The sequence below is a fragment of the Triticum aestivum genome, chromosome 2D (genome assembly GCF_018294505.1).
Source record: "Triticum aestivum cultivar Chinese Spring chromosome 2D, IWGSC CS RefSeq v2.1, whole genome shotgun sequence".
Classification (NCBI taxonomy): domain Eukaryota; kingdom Viridiplantae; phylum Streptophyta; class Magnoliopsida; order Poales; family Poaceae; genus Triticum; species Triticum aestivum.
In genome coordinates this window covers 311,633,098-311,643,163 of record NC_057799.1, presented here as the reverse complement: position 1 = coordinate 311,643,163, position 10,066 = coordinate 311,633,098, and the positions used below count along the sequence as shown (strand labels likewise).

General features: G+C 53.3%; 1 protein-coding gene across 1 annotated transcript; it reads left to right on the top strand.

The window, feature by feature from the left end:
- The first annotated feature begins 3,926 nt into the window (after positions 1 to 3,926).
- LOC123052896 (amino acid permease 6) lies at positions 3,927 to 9,772 on the top strand. The gene is made up of 6 exons (XM_044476257.1): positions 3,927 to 4,233; positions 4,353 to 4,586; positions 4,699 to 4,792; positions 7,554 to 7,768; positions 8,151 to 8,293; positions 8,881 to 9,772. Exons 1-6 carry the CDS (start codon positions 4,128 to 4,130, stop codon positions 9,538 to 9,540), a joined length of 1,452 nt encoding a protein of 483 aa, XP_044332192.1. The 5' UTR covers positions 3,927 to 4,127; the 3' UTR covers positions 9,541 to 9,772.
- Positions 9,773 to 10,066: the final 294 nt, after the last annotated feature.

The window sequence follows — 10,066 nt, the reverse complement described above, 5'->3', positions numbered from 1 at the left end:
TACTTGCCAGAGCAACCAGGCAAGCCCCCCCCCTTGATCACCAGATATCGCCTATTCTTCTCTATACTGCTTGCATTAGAGTAGTGTAGCATGTTACTGCTTTCCGATATCCTATCCTGATGCATAGCCTATCCTTGCTACTACTGTTGTTACCTTTACCTGCAATCCTACATGCTTAGTATAGGATGCTAGTTTTCCATCAGTGGCCCTACATTCTTGTCCGTCTGCTGTGCTATACTATCGGGCCGTGATCACCTGGGCGGTGATCACGGGTATATACTTATATACTATATACATGACACATGTGATGACTAAAGTCGGGTCGGCTCGTAGGAGTACCCGCAAGTGGATCTTTGTGGCGGAGCGACAGGGCAGGTTGAGACCGCCTAGGTGAGAGGTGGGCCTGGCCCTGGTCGACGTTCGCGGTTACTTAACACGCTTAACGAGATCTTGGTATTTGATCTGAGTCTGGCCATTTGGTCTATACGCACTAGCCATCTACGCGGGAGTAGTTATGGGTATCCCGGCGTCGTGGTATCAGCCGAAGCTCTTTTGACGTCAGCGACTGAGTGGCGCGCGCCGGATTGGACTGGAACGCCACTAGGCTAGGTCTGCTTCCGGCCGCCGTACGCAACGTGCAGGTGTGCATAGGGCGATGGGCCCAGACCCCTGCGCGCATAGGGTTAGACCGGCGTGCTGACCTCTCTGTTGAGCCTAGGTGGGGCTGCGACGCGTTGATCTTACGAGGCCGGGCATGACCCAGAAAGTGTGTCCGGCCAAATGGGATCGAGCGTGTTGGGTTATGTGGTGCACCCCTGCAGGGAAGTTTATCTATTCGAATAGCCGTGTCCCTCGGTAAAAGGACGACCCGGAGTTGTACCTTGACCTTATGACAACTAGAACTGGATACTGAATAAAATACACCCTTCCAAGTGCCAGATACAACCCGGTGATCGCTCTCTAACAGGGCGACGAGGAGGGGATCGCCGGGTAGGATTATGCTATGCGATGCTACTTGGAGGACTTCAATCTACTCTCTTCTACATGCTGCAAGATGGAGATGACCAGAAGCGTAGTCTTCGACAGGACTAGCTATCCCCCTTTTATTCTGGCATTCTGCAGTTCAGTCCACTGATATGCCCCTTTACACATATACCCATGCATATGTAGTGTAGCTCCTTGCTTGCGAGTACTTTGGATGAGTACTCACGGTTGCCTTCTCTCCCTCTTTTCCCCCTTTCCTTTCTATCTGGTTGTCGCAACCAGATGCTGGAGTCCAGGAGCCAGACGCCACCGTCGACGACGACACCTACGACACTGGAGGTGCCTACTACTACGTGCAGGCCGCTGACGACGACCAGGAGTAGTTAGGAGGATCCCAGGCAGGAGGCCTGCGCCTCGTTCGATCTGTATCCCAGTTTGTGCTAGCCTTCTTAAGGCAAACTTGTTTAACTTATGTCTGTACTCAGATATTGTTGCTTCCGCTGACTCGTCTGTGATCGAGCACTTGTATTCGAGCCCTCGAGGCCCCTGGCTTGTATTATGATGCTTGTATGACTTATTATTGCTTTAGAGTTGTGTTGTGATATCTTCCCGTGAGTCCCTGATCTTGGTCGTACACATTTGCGTGCATGATTAGTGTACGGTCAAATCGGGGGCGTCACAGTGAGCGCAACCACTCCTGCCCCGCACGCCGCCGGCACCGACCCGGGAGAAGGGAGACCGCCACGTCGCCACCCAGCGCCGCCTGCCGGACCACGGCGACCAGCGTAGCCGTCACAACACCAGCCTGCACCACCATCCCTACCTGTCTCGGCCCACGAGCAGACAAAGCACAAGAGGGGTCCACTGCAGCCGTCAGATGATGCTGCCGCCCGAGCAGGTGCATAGCAGTACCATGTCGTGGTCACCACCGCTCGGGACACGGCACAACAACCACCGGCCCACCCCGCCTGCCGGCCAGATCCGGTCGCCGCAGCTCAGGCGAGCCCCATCCGCCACGAAGCCCCACGCCACAGCTGCACCCATGCAAGACGTCCACGCCGACGAGCCACCGTGCCGCAGCACCCTCCGCCAGTACTGCGCCCTGGCCTGTGCCGCACCATCACGCGCGGGGAAGAAGACCCCTCGCCGCGGCCGGTCCTGTCGCCTTGGGGCGGTGGCGTGGGAGGGGATAGGGTTCGGGAGCAGGAGCAGGAGGGGATAGGTTACGTTTAAATTTATGTACACTATTCATGGATATAGCATTTTTGCTCTGAAAACTTAAGCACGGACATTTTAATGGTCCGCATTTTTCGATAATGGGAATATATTAATATCAAGCGGATATCAATTACACCCGGCCTCTGCAACAACATAATGTCAAGAGCTAGTCGAGACATCAAGGATGCACACAGCCAAAACAAAAAAGAAAAGGAAAACGCCGAAGAGATCAGTGAAGTAGGAGGAACTACCACCACTAGAGACCACACAAGGACTGCAAAAAAGGTTCTTCAAGAACGACGCCTCCAAAAGGAAACCGTGCACCAACACAGTCGTCGCCTGATCACAGATCATGGGTTTTCACCCTGAAAAAGTCTGACTGAACTCCAAGCAATGCCTTCAACAAGGAGACAAATAGAGATCCGCCATTTCCAGGTACAACCAGTGAAGGTCGGACCAAGGATTTTCACCCCCGGAAGTCGAGACTTTGTGCCCAAAGAGGACCACCAATAAGAAGTCCACATGTGTTGTTGCGCCTGCTAGCCGGTTCTCCTGCAAAACGTCGATCATCTGGTCCACAATATTCACCACAACCAAACTCGCATCCGTCGTCACTTGAAATCTCGAGCTCCACATGAGCCATCGAAATCCACTCATGGTGTCGACAAATCGGAGTCTGCCATGTAATGTCCCTCCTGAGCCTGTTGTTGGGGACGATCACTCTTGACGCCCGACGGTCCATGTGTTGCGGCAGCTGATTGCCGGCAACTCCACGGACACCTCTGGCACCGACGAACTCACTCCGGTCGCAACTCTGCGTTGCGTGGACCAAACGTACGTCCACGAGTGGCTCATCACCCGTCGGTCCATGTGCTGCGACGGCAGATTAACGACGGCACCACGGACTCCACAGAACCCATGAACTCGGTCCGGTCGCAACATGGCGTCGCGTGGACCAGACCCGCGTCCACGAGCAGCTGCCGGTGCTTGATGATCTGACCGCCACCATGTTGTGTCGTCGGCCTGACGATCCGGCCACCGCCGTCCTGTGTCGTTGTCCTCACGATCTGGCCGCCGCATTACTGCGTCGTGGCCTTCCGATTTCGCAGGTCGCCGGCCTTCCGATCTGGACGTCGGAGTTGGATGCACGTCTAGAGCAGCAAGCCACCAACGATTTGCATGCAGGTCTAATGCATCCTGCCCCATGTACATGCATACAAGCGCTGGGGTATGATTGTGTGCGCAGACGTGATCCGGCCGCCGGCTGAAGCTCAAGCCTAGATCAGATCCGAGACGATTGGATGATGAAGAGTGCCCAGGCTAATGAAAAAGAAACAGGCAGGAGCGCCCCGCCGCCGCGTCCACCGTGGGACGGCCTCCTCCGGCAGCGAGGGGGGGGGGGAGGGAGGAAGGTCAGCGGCTGGGACGGTAAGGTCCCCCGAGTCGCCCGGCGCGGACGACGCGAGGGCTGGGCTAATGGTCCGCATTGGAGATGCCTTTACTGAGTAGCAGCAGCAGAGAGACGGTAGGAGTAGTACGGAAATCATGTTGGTGGTAAATTTGATCAACTGATAATGGCAGGTGGCAAGTTTCAATCTTTCAAACTTTCTCTCTCTCACATTGTCGGAGAGGAGAGAGAAAAGACAAGCTAGTCCTGGAACGGGGGGTACAGGCAGCATTTTCTTCCCGGCCCGCATCAAATCCCAACCGCTCGTCCGAAAGGCCGAAACACATGCTTCCGACGGTCCCAGACCCCTCTTCCTCCTCCATTCCGGTCCTCCCTTCCGGCGCGCTTACATAAGGGCGTCCTCTTCCTCACTTGCCACCAACACCACTCTCTCTGTTTCTCCCCTCCGACACCAGCGGTGCAAAGGAGACACACGTACGTCCTTGTGCTTGTGAAAATAGCTAGCTAGCTAGAAGCAATGGGGATGGAGAAGGGCAAGGCTGACCCTGCCGCCTTCAGCATCGCTGAGGCCGGCTTTGGAGACCGGACGGACATCGACGACGACGGACGCGAGAGGCGTACCGGTACGCTCCGGACGCATCCTCCTAGCAACTAATCTATCTTGCTCTTGCAACCGGCCGGTGGGGTGCCATGCGTGCAATCATCTGGTAACCTACATGCATGTTGAACGATGGTGATACAGGTACGCTGGTCACGGCGAGCGCCCACATCATCACGGCGGTCATCGGGTCCGGGGTGCTGTCGCTGGCGTGGGCCATCGCGCAGCTCGGGTGGGTCATCGGCCCGGCCGTGCTCGTCGCCTTCTCCGTCATCACCTGGTTCTGCTCCAGCCTACTGGCCGACTGCTACCGCTCGCCGGACCCCGTCCACGGCAAGCGCAACTACACCTACGGCCAAGCCGTCAGGGCCAACCTAGGTACTCTATAATTATGAGATACGTGATGATGCATGAACCAATTTGTTAATTAACCTCTTCTGATTTCCCCATGATTAATAATTAATTAATATTATCACTTATAATTTTTCAGGAGTTAGCAAATACAGGCTCTGCTCTCTGGCCCAATACGTCAACTTGGTTGGCGTGACCATTGGCTACACCATCACCACGGCCATCAGCATGGGGTAAGCGTGCATGCATGCATGTTTGTCTCAAACACTCCAACCAATTCATGCATCCCACACTGGGTACATGCATGCCCGCGCCCATGCTTTTTGTTTACCTGTTTTCATGGCATGCTTCCTACAAACATTGAAAAGACGAGAATGTGTCATACTTCATCGGTCTGGAATTAGTTGTCGCTCGAACGGAAGTACCTAGCACCGGATACATCCATTTGAGCGACAACTAATTTCGGATGTAGGATGATATTTGGTTGCACCAGAAGAAAACCACATAAAGCTATGTTCGGTTACTAGGGATTTGATCCCCTAGGGGATCCAATTCATGAGGGGGTTGGTTGATCCCACCCCATCACCCATTCCCTGTAGCAACGGCGGGATTAATTCCACGCATATGGAGGAGAGGTTGTTTCCCCGGTTAAAATCATGGGGTTGTCAGGGGATTTGACTGGGTTTCCATCACAGTCGGGAATTACATAATGCACTATATGAAACAAATAGCGATAAATCCCTGGGCGATCCCGGCCGACCCACGGTGTTTTGACCCCAATACTGGTGGGGGCGGGTTTAATCGAACGATGCCTAATTGCTTTCAAGTAATATAGGTGTATGCCATGGTTGTCAATGTACTAAGGAAATTATTCATGAGGTTGGCTTACAAATTATTCTTTCCTATGGGATTGCATGGAATGTAAACCATAAATAAAATCCATATTGTTTATATTCCCAAAACCAAAGATGCTACTCCCTTGTTCCATAATTTTTGTAGTGGTTTTAGTTCAGTTTTGAACTAAAACAACCATAATCCTCTGTTCCATAATTCTTGTCAAAGGATCCTACATAGGAAAAGATCCTACAAAATTCTAAAAAGAGAGCATTTCTGGTCATTTATCTACACTATGCCAGTCAAAGTAGAGGTTCTTTCGTTAGGTTCGATCCAACAAACAAAGGAAATGATGGAAATATGATAACTCAATTTCACAGTTCAAAAGTGCTTGGAAAAAAGGAAGACCACAGTACTACTTTTGCCTTAAAACAGAATCTTCAAAAAGGAGTGGTCTGTATTGGCGCGGGTTAGAACTTAGAACAAAATAATCATACTTATTGGTGACTACTGGCAAATGATTGATTGGTCAGACTTGACAAGGATATAACTAAAGATTACAAATTACCGAAAAAGGCTTTCGCCCCGTTTTATATATAAAGCATCGACCAACAACAACCAGGTATAAACACACGCCACCACAACACATGCACATACCTAAGGCAAGATACATAAGCGCTGAGCGCAGCAACACCACCCCAAGCACTACAAGAGCAGCCGGGTCCTCGACCGTGAACACGCCACCGCGAAGAGATGAAGCCGCATATGACGAACCGTGGGCTTCAAGGTGGTGCCTTCAGGAAGGATACGACACCGGAGCGCCGCCACCGCCCGACCGGAGAGTCAGAGTTTCCCCTAGAGCAACACGGCGGGCAATGATGGCCGCGACGACGCCTTCAGGAAGGGAACGAGCTTCGCCGCCGCCGGTCCGTCCGAAGATAGAACAGGTTTTCCCCGGCCAATACTCACCGCCACCGAACGCCACACTCCGGCGACCATGCCGCCCTTATGACCATGGTCACAGGGCAGCACCAAGGCACGGGCTTTGCCCATGAGCACCGCGACACCACCACCAGGGCTGCCGCCCCGGCATCCAAGACCTCGACGCCACCTCACCAGTTACCCAGCGCCACGCCACCTATAGAGACGGGTGGAAAGGCCCCGCCTTTCGCACCCCTGAGCTGCCCCCCAACCGGCCGCCATCGGCCCGTCCTGCTGCCGGGCGCGAGACGGGCGCGGTCCTGCTGACGGGCGCGAGACGGGCGATGGGCCACGGCTGGGAAAAGCCCAGTCCTTCGACGGAAGTGGTGCGCGGGCGACGGGGAGAGGAATCGAAGGCCGCCGCATGCCGCCTACGGACGAACCGACGCCGAAACATGTCGGCCGCCGCTGCAGCCGACTTGCCAAGCTACCGTGGAACCCTCCACGGCCGGAGCAGCAGCCACACCAGGCCACTGCCCATCCCGCGCCGCCCGCCGGACTCCAGGCGTTGAATCCGCTGGGCACGCAGCCACCAGATCGGCCAGCGCACCGGTCACACCACCTGCGCCGCCGCACACACCACCACACCTGTGCCGCCACCTACCCCAGCCAGGACGGCCAAGGCAGAGGAGGCCGCCCGCAGCCGCGCCGCCCGAAGGGCCAGATCCGGCCGAGCTGCCACCGCATCCCGCCCCCAAGCACGCCCCCCACACACGACGCCCGTCACGCCGCCACCACTGCACCGGCGCGCCGCCGCGCTGCCGCGCCCGCCGTCAAGCGGGGCACCCCGACTCGCCAGCCTCGGCCCGCCCCGAGCTCGACGCGAGAGGGGACAGGGACTCCCCGCCGCCGCCGGCGACGGCGAGGCGACAACTACTTTTGAAGTAACAGAAAGAAAAGCAACGACTGGAGTGGGGGAGTCAGAGTCGAAAAAAGGATTCCTCGCTTCTTTCTCTCATGCGCCCTCTGGCGGCGGCGAGGGGAGAGGGGAAGAAGGAGGGGGGGACCCGGCCGGCGGCGGCTAGGGTCTCCTCCCGGTCACGTGCGGGGCGACTCGGGAGGGGAACGATACTCCCTCTGAGATTCCACTACAAATTACTAAGTTATACCCTTTTATTTAATTCATTTACTATTCAATTACTTGTCGGAACATCTAATCAAGGCGATGCATGCATGTAGGGCGATCGGACGGTCGAATTGCTTCCACCGCAATGGCCACAATGCGGCCTGCGAAGCATCCAACACCACCGACATGATTATATTTGCTGCCATCCAAATCTTGCTCTCGCAGCTCCCCAACTTCCACAAGATCTGGTGGCTCTCCATTGTTGCCGCCGTCATGTCCCTCGCCTACTCGTCCATTGGTCTCGGCCTCTCCATAGCAAAAATCGCAGGTAAATAAATAAATATCACACGTACTTTGGCTTTTAATTCAATGTAAGATGGGCTCCAAACCTTCCATCTAAAATTTATTTAGGATGCTAATGAATATAGTATATTTTTGTATATCCTGTGCAAGAAAACGATTTGTTCTCTACATGGTCCTGACATGATAATGTACAAACAATAACTTCCGTAAGGAAGAGAGAGAGAGAGAGAGAGAGAGAGAGAGAGAGAGAGAGAGATGGTGGTGATAAGATTTTTGTTGTTGGTGGTGCAAAAGGACATTTGACAAGTCGATGGATCATGATGCATCTTTTTTGTTGGTATTAGCCATGTTGGCTCCATGGTGCAATGTATACACATCTTGTATTGGTGACTGATTGATTGTTGTAGGTGGGGTGCATTCCAAGACAACGCTAACAGGGGTGACCGTTGGGGTGGATGTATCCGCGAGTGAGAAAATTTGGAGGACGTTCCAGTCTCTTGGGGACATCGCCTTTGCATACTCCTACTCCAATGTGCTCATCGAAATCCAGGTAATTAACACTAGACATACAGGCTATTGTCATATCACCTAGTTATTTATGATCGAAATAGATGATTGTTTGTACCCGACATTCATATGACTAGATATCACAATTATTGAGTACCTCATTTGAGAAAAGGGGGAAAAATGACTCAGAAAATGTGAGACCATTCCCGTGACCTGTTGGATCTTGCTGGAGGACAAATTCTGTAGGAAAACGGTATGGGTGAACCCTATGACCCTATCAAGAGGACAACCTTTGCAGTCCATGTTCCTGCTACTCTATGCAGATCAGATCAGACTACTAGGCAGTAGTCAATTAGAGAGGGTCTCTGCTCTGCACTGAACCGAGTGCAGACTCCACGGTGCAGGCTCTGCATGGGTATGAACAATCAAGAGTATCCAAGGCAAAAAAGGACAACCAGTGCTCTAGAAATGCTAAATAGCACTGATTTTTCCTTTGGCAGACCAGTGCGAATGTCTTTTGTTGATGAAAATATGCAGGCTATTAGAGAGAACACACACACACAGACAATGTCGAATTCGCAGTAAAAAACAGTACGAGTAGTAATAATTAAAGGATTTCATTTGGTGCAGGACACGCTGCGGTCGAGCCCGGCGGAGAACACGGTGATGAAGAAGGCGTCCTTGATCGGCGTTTCCACGACCACCACGTTCTACATGCTGTGCGGGGTGCTGGGCTACGCGGCGTTCGGCAGCAGCGCCCCGGGTAACTTCCTCACGGGCTTCGGCTTCTACGAGCCCTTCTGGCTCGTCGATATCGGCAACGTTTGCATCGTCGTGCACCTCGTTGGCGCCTATCAGGTCTTCTGCCAGCCCATCTACCAGTTCGTCGAGGGCTGCGCGCGCTCCCGGTGGCCCGACAGCGCCTTCCTCCATGCCGAGCGCGTGCTGCGCCTTCCGGCCGTTCTCGGGGGCGGAGAGTTCCCGGTTAGCCCGTTTCGCCTGGTCTGGAGAACGGCGTACGTGGTTCTCACGGCGGTGGTGGCCATGCTGTTCCCTTTCTTCAACGACTTCCTTGGCCTCATTGGCGCCGTCTCGTTTTGGCCGCTCACTGTCTACTTCCCCGTTGAGATGTACATGGCACAGGCCAAGGTGCGCCGGTTCTCGCCGACGTGGACGTGGATGAACGTGCTTAGCGTCGCGTGCCTTGTCGTCTCTGTCCTCGCCGCAGCTGGTTCTGTGCAGGGGCTCATCAAGGACGTCGCAGGGTACAAGCCGTTCAAGGTCTCCTAACATCTATTCGGACAAGGCGTGTATAGTGATGAGATCACGTACTTATATTATAGGTGAAGGGTCGAGGTCAATCCCTCTTTCATGCTTTAATCTAAAAAGTGGTAAACCTAGATTGATCAGTACTGTATTAGTAGTAGAAGCTTAAGCCATATGGGCAGCAATAAGAAAGTTGACAGTTGACTACATGTTGTTTTAATCTATAAAACATTGGTGGGTTACTGTCTTTGCAACAGAACTTCTGAACTCAGGGAAGAAACAGAGTAACACTTTACGCAACAGCTGAAACACAACTACTTGAGACAACTTGCCAAATTCTCAATGTTTTTCTGGTCTACCATCCATCCGAATGAACTGCAAATCGGCCAAAGCTCATGCGATCTGCTAAAAATAATCGAGTTTATGAGAAGTTCTGCGTGAGTTCTAGATTTAGGGTGTTCTTTTTAAAAGGTTGTGTACTTGTGTTGTTCATTTCATCGTTGTAAGTCTGTTGTTGCCGTAATTAATTAACAGAGCTGATGCCACACGT